The sequence below is a fragment of the Prionailurus bengalensis genome, chromosome B4 (genome assembly GCF_016509475.1).
Source record: "Prionailurus bengalensis isolate Pbe53 chromosome B4, Fcat_Pben_1.1_paternal_pri, whole genome shotgun sequence".
In the NCBI taxonomy this organism is placed as follows: Eukaryota; Metazoa; Chordata; class Mammalia; order Carnivora; family Felidae; genus Prionailurus; species Prionailurus bengalensis.
The window spans coordinates 28889681-28903262 of record NC_057358.1 but is presented as its reverse complement, the minus strand read 5'-3'; the positions used below and the strand labels follow the sequence as shown (position 1 = coordinate 28903262).

At 36.0% G+C, this 13582-nt stretch overlaps 1 protein-coding gene across 7 annotated transcripts in view; it reads left to right on the top strand.

The window, feature by feature from the left end:
• The window catches only part of ARHGAP12 (Rho GTPase activating protein 12), a 121894-nt gene that overhangs the window by 57021 nt on the left and 51291 nt on the right, over positions 1-13582 (top strand). For all 7 annotated transcript variants that reach the window (XM_043563467.1, XM_043563466.1, XM_043563465.1 and 4 more), the window contains exon 4: positions 7852-8115. In XM_043563467.1, the coding sequence (XP_043419402.1) occupies positions 7852-8115 (264 nt within the window). The remainder of the gene's footprint in view (positions 1-7851; positions 8116-13582) is intronic.

Here is a 13582-nt window from a genome sequence, read left to right as displayed (position 1 = left end):
TATATATATATATATGTGTGGTTCCCCAGTTTTTTCTTTCTGTGCATAGTGGGAGGACTATTTTAGTCTATGTATAGACAAAGTGGAACAGGCCAAGTCTTTTTTTAAATATAAAATTGGGTCATGTGCAGAGGTACTAGTCCCAATTCAGTTGTTAATTAATGACAGATATATGGCCCATAAAATTAACTTTGTTTCTTTGTTCTCCTTTTAAAGTTTTTTTTGTTTTGTTTTGTATGAAAAGTCACTTATTTTGTTGTCTACAATTCATGAGCAAGGTTTTGTGCTCAGTTTAAGGGCACGATGCATAAGTCTTATAAATATTAGAAAATTAATTTTTATGTGATTCATATGTTGGAAGAACTTCTTGTTGCTTATTCTTTTAATTCTTTGACTTATCTGCAGACTAAGAAACAACTGGAGGTGTAGAGTTCAGAATTATCTTTAAGCCTTTTAGAATACAAACTTGTTGGACCAAGGGTACCAGTTTGTCCTGAGTCCATTCAGGAAGATTTAATTTTATCAGTGTGTTCCAAACAATAGTACACATAAGGATCCCATAGAGTATTTAAAAATACAGATTCTTGACTACCACTTCCCAGTGTCTCTGGGATATGACTCAAGAATTTTAAATTTTATTTTATTTTATTATTATTTTTTTAACGTTTATTTATTTTTGAGACAGAGTATGAACAGGGGAGGAGCAGAGAGAGAGGGGAACACAGAATCTGAAACAGGCTCCAGGCTCTGAGCTGTCAGCACAGAGCCCGATGCGGGGCTCGAACTCATGGACCTTGAGATCATGACCTGAGCCGAAGTCGGACGCTTAACTGACCAAGCCACCCAGGCGCCCCAAGAATTTTAAATTTTAAAAAGCATTCCTAAATGAGGCTGATCTAGATCATCCTTTGACCACCTGTTAAGAAACACTAGTTTACATAGTGTTAATACTGTTGCTGTCACTTTTGTGAGTCCCCTGGACTAGGCAAGTGCCCCAGATTATTGAGGAAAATAAAATTGGGAAATAAAGCACATAAAAAATCATACATAATCCTATTATCCAGAGAAAAATGACCGTGTTTAGTTGGTTTTTCTTCATACTTTAAAATTTTTAGTTGGAACTTAGTTGGGTGTTAGAAGCAGCTTTATATTCTGCTATTCTCATTAACCTCAAAATTTTTATTGTTACTAAAAATCATTAACATTTTCAGTGCCTCACTGAAAAAAAATATATTATTGCCTCATATATCATTATTTACTTAACCATTCCTCTGTTGCTGAATGTTTAGATGATTTCTAATTTATTTCTGATAAATAACATTGGAATGAACATCTTTGTGGGAAAAACTTTTTTCTATACTTAGGATTCCCCCCCCTCTGCTCAGGGTTCTAAAAATATATTTAAAAGCTTTTGAAACATACTTGCCAAACTGTTTGCCAAAAAGGTTCAGCTAATTGAAGTCACCAGCAGTAAACTGAAGCTCTTACATTCAACCTTCACCAGCATTGAGTGTGTTTGTTAAAAAAAAAAAAAAAAAAAAAAAGTATTTTTGGTTCACTAGACAAAATGGTGTATAATTATTTACATTCCTCTTTGTAGTTAATCTGTATTTATTTATGTGTAAAATTAGTTTGATATTTTATACTATTTTTTCTATCAGGAATTTATATTTTTAAAAGTTCTTGAGGAAAATCCTTAGTGATCTCTAAGGAAATGCCTTACAGAAATGGCATTTTTCTTCAGTTTTTCTCAATGATTTGAGCAATTGAAATAAACATACACAGTTTTCTTTTTGTCAGAGATGAGAGTATTAATAAAAATACTGAATCCTCTTCTGTTCTCTTTCTGTATACTTTGGAAGTTAAAGTATAAACTGATTTTAATCATGAAGTTAATTCTTTTTTATTCTTTTTTTAATGTTTATTTCTGAGACCAAGCATGAGTGGGGGAGGGACAGAGAGAGAGGGAGACACAGAATCTGAAGCAGGCTTGAGGTTCTGAGCTGTCAACACAGAGCCCGACGCGGGGCTGGAACTCACAGACTGCAAGATCATGACCTGAGCCGAAGTCGGACGCTTAACTGACTGAGCCACCCAGGCGCCCTTTAAGTTAATTCTTAATTAAGAAAACAAAAGTCTACCAGAACCTGTTTCTGACAGTAGATGAGCAACATTTCAAATGAACATCTGTCAAAAATTTTAACTGGTAGTAAGCATGTGAAATATTAAAATTTTACCATTCATTCATTGTCAATAAACCTCTTCTAACTATATGTCATTCTGTTTAAAATTACTGTTATATTTCTTGATTTCAGACATAACTCTCCTTGATTTCTTAGTTTATCAATTTTGAAGAACATCAACAAAATTTGGAGATTCCTGGAAAAATTAGAGACCATTCTCCTTGTCCTCTCTTTGTAATATTTGATACTTACATAATTATTTTCATTTGTTGTATTTTTCCCTTTGATATTTTAAATAAGAAATGTAAACCTTTATCTCTGTACTGTTTAGTCAGTGAAACTGTATAGGTTTCCCCTTCCTGTGCTGATTTCTGGAAACTACCTCCAGGCAGAAAGCCTTGGAGTGGTCAGGGGACACCTCATTTGTTTCTTCTTTCTTTTTAAAAAAAAATTTTTTTTTTCAATGTTTATTTATTTTTGGGACAGAGAGAGACAGAGCATGAACGGGGGAGGGGCAGAGAGAGAGGGAGACACAGAATCGGAAACTGGCTCCAGGCTCCGAGCCATCAGCCCAGAGCCTGACGTGGGGCTCGAACTCACGGACCGCGAGATCGTGACCTGGCTGAAGTCGGACGCTTAACCGACTGCGCCACCCAGGCGCCCCTGTTTCTTCTTTCTTGAGATCACAGTCCTGTGCTGCTTGTTGTTCCAATGCCTGAAAATGCCCGTTTCCTGTATTTCATTCCCTTTTCTGAATCTTGGTGGCAGGGAGATAATTTGGGATCTTCATGACTGGAAGTTGAAGTCTTCTAATGACTCCTTAATTGTTAAATCTAATACTTGTTCCAGAGCCCTTATATTGAATTCTTTGCAGTGATACTGTCAAATTCCCCTTCTTTTGAAATTTTCTTCTCTTTGATTTTTTTAAATACCACCTTTTCCTGTTTAGCTCTTCTATTTCAGACTTTCCTTTCTTCCTTTTTTATTAGATCCTCTAACTTTGGTACTTTAATTATAGTAATTGCAATAATAATTATAATAATAACAACACTAGAGGTCACCATATTAAACCCTGTGCTAACTTTATACCTATATTTGCATTTTAATTCATAAAGCAACTGCTTAGTATTCTCCACAGTTCTGTTTTCCTCCTCCTCACATTCTGGATACTCTACTCTCTTAAGGTAATGGCCCCACCTGTATGCTGATGACTTACATTTATATTTTTAGCTCTCATTTCTATACCGAACTCCCCATCCTTGTAGCCAGCAAACAATCTGTGAATATTTTCAAAAGGCGCATCAACCTAATACAATCTGAATGGAATCCCTCTTCGCTTCTTTTTATCCTGTTCTTTATCTTGGCATTATTTAACCTGTAGTTAAACACACAGACAAAACAAAAATCTGCTTCACATAAACAAACATACAGTCCATATGTTAATGTAACCTCATTATTTCTCCAGTCTGGCCCTGCTGCTTCATTCCTACCATCCTTGTCTCATTGTAGCTTTCTTCATCTTCTGTCTGTACCTTTGTGCCAGCGTTAACAGCGCTCCGCCTCTGGTTGTGTCCCCCCGTAATATTTCTAAATTTTAAATCAGAATGTATTTCCTGCCTTAAAGTCTTCAGCCCTCCTTGTTCTGTCATTGCTTCTCCTTAGATCTCCATCTTGCTGCTCCTTTTACGTACTGTAGGAGTCACATCATTCCTTGACTGTGCCATGCTTTTTCCCCACACTTTTGTTTGTGTTGCCTCCTGTATCCCCAACTTTTGCCTGGCTGACTCTTATTATTTATTCATTTCTAGAACTCAGTCACTTGTTTCCAGGTCTTTTTCCTTTTAGCTCCCACAGCATCCCATGCGTAGCGCTAGAGTCTTGTTGATTATCCACTTAAATGAGCTTTTGTTTCAGTTTCTTTTGCTGTATCACGAAGTCCCAGAAGACAGTACATTTTTTAGTTCATGTTTGTAACCTTAGCACCTAGTTAAGTACTTGGCTCCCAATTCATTTTTAGATAGTTTCTTTTCTTAAGATACTTTTTTAAAGTTTATTTATTTTTGAGAGAGGGGAAAACATGAGTGGGACAGGGACAGAGAGAGAGAGAGAGAGAGAGAGAGAGAGAGAGAGAGAGAGAATCCCAAGTAGTCTCTGCACTTCAACATAGAGCCCAGTGCAGGGCTCAAACTCACAAACTGGCAAGATCGTGACCTGAGCTGAAATCTTGAGTTGGACGCTTAACCGACTGAACCATGTAGGTGCCCCTAGATAGTTTCTGTCTTAAATGGTGACACAACCGTCCATCCTTTCCCAAGACTAGAAATATAGATGTTTTTCTAGTTTCTTCTCTCTTTATCACATGTAGCCAGTTCCAAGTCCTTGAATTTCACTTTCACTTGGGCGTTAGGTGTTTGTATTTTTTTGTTCACATGTTTGTTCATTCATTCAACGAATTTCATTAAGTGCTACTTTGTGCTGGGCAGTGTACTAACTATACTGCTTGCTGGACATAGTGTTGAATTTGTAGGATTTATAGATTTTTTTTGCAGAAATCACATGTTTACAAGATAACTTTTTCCCTTTAGAAACAAAGGTTTATCTGAATAGATAAATATAATTTTAGGCATTTAAGGAAGGTTTTATAAGTACATATTCCTCATTTGATTTTATACATTTCTTTTAAGGCTTATTTATATTCTTTTCCTATTGTGAATGAGGTTTTTTACATTGTTACATTTCCCACTGTGTCATTGCTCATGTATGAGAAACTGATCAGATGATCTTTTATCTGGCCAACTTATTAAATTTCTTAGTAGTTTTTCTGGACTTGGGTTTCCAGATATTTGTTATGTCATTGTCAGATATCAGGGGTTTTTTTCCTCTAGGTATTAATGAATTTAATTCATTTTTTATATCTTAGTACATTGCTTAGAATCTCCAATACAGTGTTGAATAAAAGCAGTGATATTTAGCATCCTAGTTTTTATTCTTTTAATGAAAATGCTTCTTATCAATCCTTGCTGTGATGCTTATTTTATTTTTTAAAAAAATTTTTAAATGTTTATATTTTTGAGATAGAGGAAGCACGCGCAAGTGGGCAGGGGGCAGAGAGAGGGAGACACGGAATCTGAAGCAGCTCCAGGCTCTGAGCTGTCAGCACAGAGTCGTATGTAGGGCTTGAACTCATGAGCTGTGAGATCATCACCCAAGCCAAAGTCGGACACTTAACAACTGACTGAGCCACCCACTCAGCTTAACTGACTGAGTGCCCCTGTGATATTCATTTTAAATAGTAATTTCTAAAGTCACATTAAGGAGACATCACACTTATTCCTTACTTGCTAAGAGTTTTATCCTGAATCCACATTGAATTTTATCAAATGGTGTCTGTGGAGAGGATTATGTGAATCTGTTAATGTAAAGAATTATAGTATGAGAGTTCCTAAAGATGGACTTTCTTAACATTTCTGGGTTTTTTATGATTTACTTACTTAGTACAGTGCTAGATTTGATTACTAATGTTTTACATAGTATATTTTTATTTATAACCAAGGTTGGTTTATAATTTTCTTCCATTTAGAATAACGCTAGTCTTATAAACTGTGTTGAAGCATTTCAATTTTTTTTTCATGTTTATTTTGAGAGACAACATGAGTGGGGGAGTGGCAGAGACAGAGTAGAGAGAGAAACCCAAGCGTGCTCCACTTTGTCAGCCCAGAGCCTGATGCGGGGCTCGAACTCACATGAGATCATGACCTGAGCCAAAATCGAGGAGTTGGGCACCCAACCAACTGTGCCACCCAGGCACCCAGAAGCATTTCAGTTTTTTTTTTTAAGTAGAAAAACTGTTTAAATTTGCACTGTTTAAATAACAGGACTTGGTGGTTTCTTAGAGTAGAATTTTCTGTCAGTAGAATTTTCTCTGAACATCTTTTAGAAAATGGCTGTCTCTTGGCTCTTTGTTTCCCTAAGTCTAGTAACATATCAGGAGCAAAGTGAGAATTTCTTTTAACACTTGTTGAATAAATATTCTCTAGAAAAGGTTCTGGGAAATGATTTGCTACATAGAATTATTTGTTGTATTAACAGAGTTCATTGTAGTCAGAGAAAAACATTGTTACCTTGGCTAATTCACCAGGATATGGAATTACTCTTAAAGAGAAATACTACATGGAAATCTGTCTTCATGGATAGATTTTCTTCATAGAAAGATGCTGTTCGGTGGTAGTCTAAATTCACAGCTAACATTTCAAGGAAAACAGTCTTAATTTGTATCATTGTACATAATTACTATGTGTAAAAAAACCAAGGTAACAATTTTATATATGTATTCATGTTTGGAGTTATTTTACTGTTTTCTCTTTTAAATCTTATTCTTTGATTTAGATTCATTATAATTACTTTATAGGCAGGTAATATTTTAGAAGTTAAAGTACTGTAATTTTAATATAACTGACTCTGTATCCATCCACATTTCCCTTTTTAAATTCAGTATTTTTAAGCATTCATAAAACTCTGGGTACATTATAGATGTAATTAAACATCTGCATATAATGCTAGGATTTATATAGTAAAGCAGTGGTTCTCAGTCAAGGTTAGTTTTGTCCCCAGGGGACATTTGGCAATGTCTGGAGACTTTTTAGTTGACACAGTGGGGGAATGCTGCTGTCATCTAGTGGGTGGAGGCCAGAGGTAACACACAAGATAGACCCCCCACAGCAAAGAATTATCAGTCCCAAAATGTTATGGTGCCCAGGTTGAGAAACCCTGTGGTAAAAGGAAAGATAAATATACAAATATGAATACACAGTGTAGAAAGGTGTTCTCAGACATGTGCTTTTTTTCTTCAGCTATTAGAATTTTAAATTCAGTCATAGTGTCCTTATGCAAAGTGTCTGAAGAATATTCTGCTCTTGACTGACATCTAGTGAGACATTTAAAAATAAAAAGTAAAGCTGGAAGTTGAGATTAAGCATGTAAATCAGTTCCTGCTAATGCTTATTTTTCCACTGTTAGGAAATTCACAAATGAGGAATCTAGGAAGAGATTAAATGATTTGTTTATGGCAACTGAGAAATTATTAGTTGAGAAGGAATAGAATGTAGTAAACTCTTAGCTGAAAAATTTATCTCCTTTATCTTTCACTTATGTATTCCTGATTTAATATTAGAACTTAGAACGTAAAATCTTTCTTGTGGTAGTTTTTTGAGTTACCCAGGTGTAAGGCTTTTTGTGTTTTAAAAGATTGTCTGAAATGATAGACTTTTAGAGACACAGGAGACTGGTGTGATTTAATCTGATCCCCTCATATACAGAGATGAAAAAAATCAGTTTTGGAGAGATGAGGTGATCTAATCCAATGTCATACAGCTTGTTAGTGCCAGATCTTGAACTGGAACCCACAGATCCTGACTTCTAGTGCACGATTCTTTTAGGATAAGGAAAAGTTACTAAGTACACTTTGGATTCTATTTGAAACTTTTATGTTTTCTTTAACCAAATCATGAATATTAATACCATTGCATTGTTTATTCTTTAGAAAGAATATATACATCTGTATGTATGTTTTAAATAAATTTGTATGTATTTTCTGTGTCTCATGTTTCATTCAGTTTTTATTTGTAAATGTTATGCCAGTTTAAACATGAATATTTCACATTTTCCACAGGCCACAACCCCTCCAAATCAAGGACGCCCAGATTCTCCTGTCTATGCTAATCTACAAGAACTGAAAATATCCCAGTCTGCGCTCCCCCCGCTGCCTGGGAGCCCAGCAATTCAGATTAACGGAGAATGGGAAACTCATAAAGATAGTTCAGGGCGATGTTATTACTATAACAGAGGAACACAGGAAAGAACCTGGAAACCACCTCGTTGGACTCGGGACACAAGCATAAGCAAAGGAGATTTCCAGAGTCCAGGAGACCAAGAGGTATGAGTGATTAAGGAAATCAACCAGTGACTTACCAAATTTTCTCTGTTTCTATTATTCAAGATAAAAGAAGTGAATAGGTTTGTTTCTTGGTATTAAAATAGTAGAACACTTGAAATCTCTAAGATACTAAATGTTCTTTCCAAGTTTCATTATATTAATGCTACTTTCTAATATCTAACTAATAGACAGTAGCTAACCTTATAATGTACTTACTAGTTCCAGAATTAACTCAAAGTTGCTTAGTGCCAGTTATAGAAGATACTAATTTGGTTATTGTTATTGCTGAATCAGTGACATTTTATAGAAAAAGGAAAGAAAATACAGATATGACTTAGCCAAACAAATAAAAACAAAGTTATTAACTGGTTAAAACAGACATTTTTCTATATTGGTGTGGTATGACTAAGATACTTTGACAGTTTTTGTCAGTCAGAGGTACAACATCACTTTTTATTTATATGTAAGGAAAATGAGTAAATGTAATCCTTTGCTATAAATGAGCCACCCTGTAAAGTTTGACCATTTACTTTCAAGTCATTATTTTCTCTATCAAGTGTTCATACTACCTGTCCCCTACCTTTGTCTCACCTCTTTGAGGCTGGTGCAGTGAACTTGGCCAGCCATATTTTGAGTAACTCTCATGTCAGAAGTCTGGAGGGATTCCTTAGGACTGTTCAAACATGCAGGAGAGGCTTGGGTAGAATTGATAGAACGGAATTAAAATCTCCTGTTTGATAGACGGAAGCCCCTATGCCTGCATAGGACACCTTGGTCTTACAGAAAGTAGCTGGATTGTGTAATAAAAACAGAACTCCAGTCACATAGGAGCTAGAAAAATCAGGTAGCACATCTTGTATTTAGCAGAATCTAAAAGCTTTTTGTAGTTAATAACTCCTCTTGTCTTATTTTTCAGTTGGTTATTTATAGCTTTGGTTTGGTGGTAACTTGTACTTTTAGTGTTCAAGAATGAGATCGAGAATAGTGAGAGAAATTTGCTCATGTGTTACTATAATAAGAAAAATGTTGGGAAAATTATTTGAATTGTAGATCTAGAAAGATTTAAAATTATATTGTCCTGTGTATGAATAATAAAGTAAAATCTAATAATTTGGAAGAATTAGGGATTAAATTAAATTATAGAATAATTTAAAGGAATTTGAAGTATACACAGGAATTTTCAGTATGTTTTTTAGCTTTCCATTTTAATAAATACATGAGATTGATTTGTATATGAGAGTCTCAGTCTCTGCACAGATTGTTTCAAAATAGTTATTTCCATAGTAGCTGGAGCACATTTTCCAGTAACCTCTTGAGAAAGGTTGCATACATAATATTGAGACTTTATGTGTGAAAATGTTTATATATTTTTTTTAATGTTTATTTATTTATTTTGAGAGAACGAGAAGGGGAGGGGCAAAGAGGAAAAGCAAGAATCCCAAGTAGGCTCAGCACTGTCAGCATAGAGCCCATCGCAGGGCTCCATCTCAAAAAGCATGAGATCATGACCTGAGCTGAAGTTAAGAGTCGGCTGCTTAACTGACTGAGCCACCCAGGTGCCCCGAGAAGGTTTATATTCTGCTCTTATATTTAATTGATAGCTTGCCTGAGTGAGTATAGAATTCTAGGTTGGAAATCATTTTTTCTCAAAATCGGAAAGCATTTTGAACTTCACTTTATGGCCATATGGATCAACTGCTTGTAGGGAGTCTCCAATGTCAGAACCATTAGGTCTTTCCTTTTAGACTAATGAGTCTTCACAGAAGTCTTAAAATCTTCCAGGAAAGTAAGGGTTGCCAGGGTCTTGGTAGTCAGCACTTAGTGTGCGTTTAGTCTCTCCTCTTTCTGCTTGGTACTCATGTCCCAGTTGTGCGTGTTGTCTTTCAAATCAGAATCTTTTTTCCCTCTTAAGAGGGAGTGAATTCCTGTACTTCTGCTGGGAAAAGGGAAGGGTGCACACCTAGCGGTCAGGCCTGAAGGAAAGGGATTCTGGCAATTTTAGTGCTCATTGCAATACCCTCTCTTCATCCCCAGTTCAAAGAGGACCTAATACTGTCAGTTCCTGAGCCATTTGAAGATTCTGCTCCGTAAAGTGGTTGGATTTCACTTCCCTCTCCAACTCCACCCACTACCCCCACCATTTTAGACTTTGCTCTTTGCAGATAATTTAGTCTTTTGTTCATCTGCTTCTCAGCTTCCAGAGTTTTGTGACTATTGTCTCTTCTTGTGTTCTCCCTGTTCTTGGGAGTTTAGGTCTTTTTATTAAAGCATATTTGAGTACTTCTAGTGGGGATTGAGAGGAAATAAGTGTTCAATCATCCATCTAATTCAGGCTTATTATTTTAGTGTTTAGCTAGAACAGTTCTCAGCTGGAGATGGTTTTGCCTCCTGGTGACACTCCATGTCTGGGGACATTTTTGATTGTTAGAACTCGGGGAGGGCTATTGGCATTGATTGGGTGGGTAGAAGCCAGAGGTGCTATCAAACACCCTATGATATGAAAGAAAGTTCCCACAATGAAGAATTATCTGGTCCTAAATGTCAGTAGTGCTGCTGTTGAGAACCCTGCCGTATAAGTGTTAAGGTGCATGTATATCAAAGTCGAAAGTTAGTATCTTCTTGCTCTTTAAAACCATACAAGAACCGTGTGCTGTTTGCTGTTCTTGTCTTTTATTTCTGTTTTTAGCCCCTTCTTTGTACATGGTGTCTCGTAAATTTGTCCTTGTATTTAGCACTTTCTTTTCTCACACTCCTTTATGCAAATTAGATATCTTGGTTAACTTTTGGTTAACTACTGTCTTAAGTATGTACTTTTAAATTTTCTTAGTGAAGATTTATTAGTGATAGAATCTAGTTTTGTCTGAAAATTTAATTTTCCTCATTTTTGAAGAATATCTTTACTTGATAAACAGTTCTGAGTTGACTGTTTTTTCCTAGTTCACTGACTATTTTATTCTCCTGTTTTCAGGCTTTCATTGTTGATATTGCAAATTCAGCTCTCAGTTTGATTGTCATTCCTTGTCTCTTCTCGCTGGCAGCTCTTAAATTCCATGTCTGTAATTTTCCTATGATGTGATTAGGTGAGGGTATCTTTATTTCCTGCCAGGGTTTTTTTGAGGTTCTTGAACTTGAGGAGCCCTGTCTTTGATTAGTTCTAGAAAATTCTTGGTCATCTATATATAGCCTCTGTCCCATTTTCTCTTTCCTCTCATTCTGGAACTTTGATTAGAGGAACATTTAATCTGCTTACATTGGTCATGTCTCTTGATTTCCCTTATACTTGTGTATTATGTCTCTAGGTCTCTCTGTGCTTCTCAATTTTTAGATGTAGTTCCAGTTCACTATTCTTCACCTTTATTTGTTTTTGCATCTTTTTTCTGTAAGTTTATTTATTTATTTTGAGAGAGACAGAGACCGTGTGAGCAGGAGAGGGCAGGGAGAGGGAGACACAATCCCAAGCAAGCTCTGCACTGACAGTCCCAATAGGGGGCTCAAACTCACAAATGGTGAGATCATGACCTGAGCCGAGATTAAGAGTTGGACACTGAACCAACTGAGCCACCCAGGATCCCCCTTCTTTATTTGATATTAAACCAATCCTTGAATTTAAAAACCTGTTAGTTTTTATTTATCTGGGGGAGCTTCTCCATCTTGTTACTTTGGAAAGTTTTAAACCTAAAGAATAGAATAGTGAACATCCATATACTAGATAGCCTTATTAGTCAAGATTTACCAGTTTTAAATTTTGCTACATTTGCTTCATTTCTCTCCCTCCTTCTGCTCTCTACCCTCCAGTAATTTTCTTCTGAACCTTTTGGATAAGACAACATAATATTTTATTTTCTAAGGATAAGGACATTTTCTAGCAAAACTTTTTTTTTGGTGAAAAATAATTTATCATACTCAAGTTTAATAATGGAATACTATTTAATACATAGTTAATATTCAGTGTTTCTCATTTGTCAAGTAATATCCTTTACATTTTTTTTCCTGCAATAAAAGATCCAGTAAAGGATCATATATTTCATTTGTCCTATCTTTCTTTAGTCTTTTATTTTTTATAATTCTAGTATATAAAGTCTTTAAGAGTTGGATTATGCTGCTTTTTTGCTGACTCTAACTTACAGTGTTTTGTTTCACATCTTGTCCGTGTGTGTGTATTTTAAGATGAGATTATAGTTCATATATAGGAAGTCTTTAGTGCTGGGGTTGACAGTCTGTTCCATCAGAGAGGATTTGCTTTTGTTTCTGCCAGGAAGTTAGTATCCTGTGAACATTTGAAACTGAATTTTCAGCTTTAGTTTTTACAGGCCACCTAGGTTGTAGTAATTTGGATTGCATGAAGACTGGTTTGTGGCTGGAGATTCTCCCATCTTCCCTCCCATTCTTCCATTATTTGGGAAGATTCCTGTGATTTCTCTTGTGTGGAATAAAGGGACAAAATTTGTTTCTGGTTAACTGATAATCTGAGGGTATAATTCTTTGGGGTCCCAGTTCTTTATTTTCAGGGGGGAATTCTGTTAGACTCCCTACTTTTGGTAGTCTTGAGTTCTGTTTCCCAATGCTTCATGACTTTGAAAAGTAATGTTCTAGTTTGGCGATTGGCAAATGCCTTCAAAGAGAAAGCTGGTCTTTATATTCTACTTATACTTTTGGATTCTTGCTTCTACTTAGTTTTGACTTCTGGGTATTTCTTAGTCAGTTTCTTGCTTCTTGATAATTTTTTAAAAAAATTTGGGGCACCCGGGTGGCTCAGTCTGTTAAGTGTCCAACTTCAGCTCAGGTCATGATCTCGTGGTTCATGAGTTCGAGCCCCGCATCAGGCTCCTGTGCTGACAGCTCAGAGCCTGGAAACTGCTTTGGATTCTGTGTCTCCCTCTCTCTACCCCTACTCTGCTCGTTCTTTGTCTCTGTCTCTCTCAAAAATAAACTTTTTTTTTTTTAAAGAATGTGTTAACAAATTTAATATATTAGGGGTGCCTGGGTGGCTCCGTCAGTTAAGCGTCGGACTCTTGGATTTGACTCAGGTCATGATCCTACGGGTTTGTGAGATCGAGCCCCACATCAGGCTCTGTGTTGACACAGTCCTTGCTTGGGATTCACTCTCTGCTCCTCCCCTGCTCATTTTCTCTCTCAAAATAAATAAACTTAAAAAAAATTAATATTTTAAATTGTTTTAATCCAGGTACCCATTTCAGTACCTCCCTGTCATTCCCCTGTAAATGGGACATCTGTGTAGCCCCCTTTATTTCTACTAGGCCATGTTTGCTGCAAAATATATACCCCAAAGTTACTGAGCTAAGTATGCTGCTGAATGGAGTTATGAGTATATAGCACAGTTAACATTGACAATGCTTGCCAAAAATAATCTAACTTTTATTTAATTGCCACTAAATAGCTCCTTTCTAGCAGTAAACAATCAAGATCTTCAAAGTACTCCTGGTTCTGTAATGAAACACATTGAGAT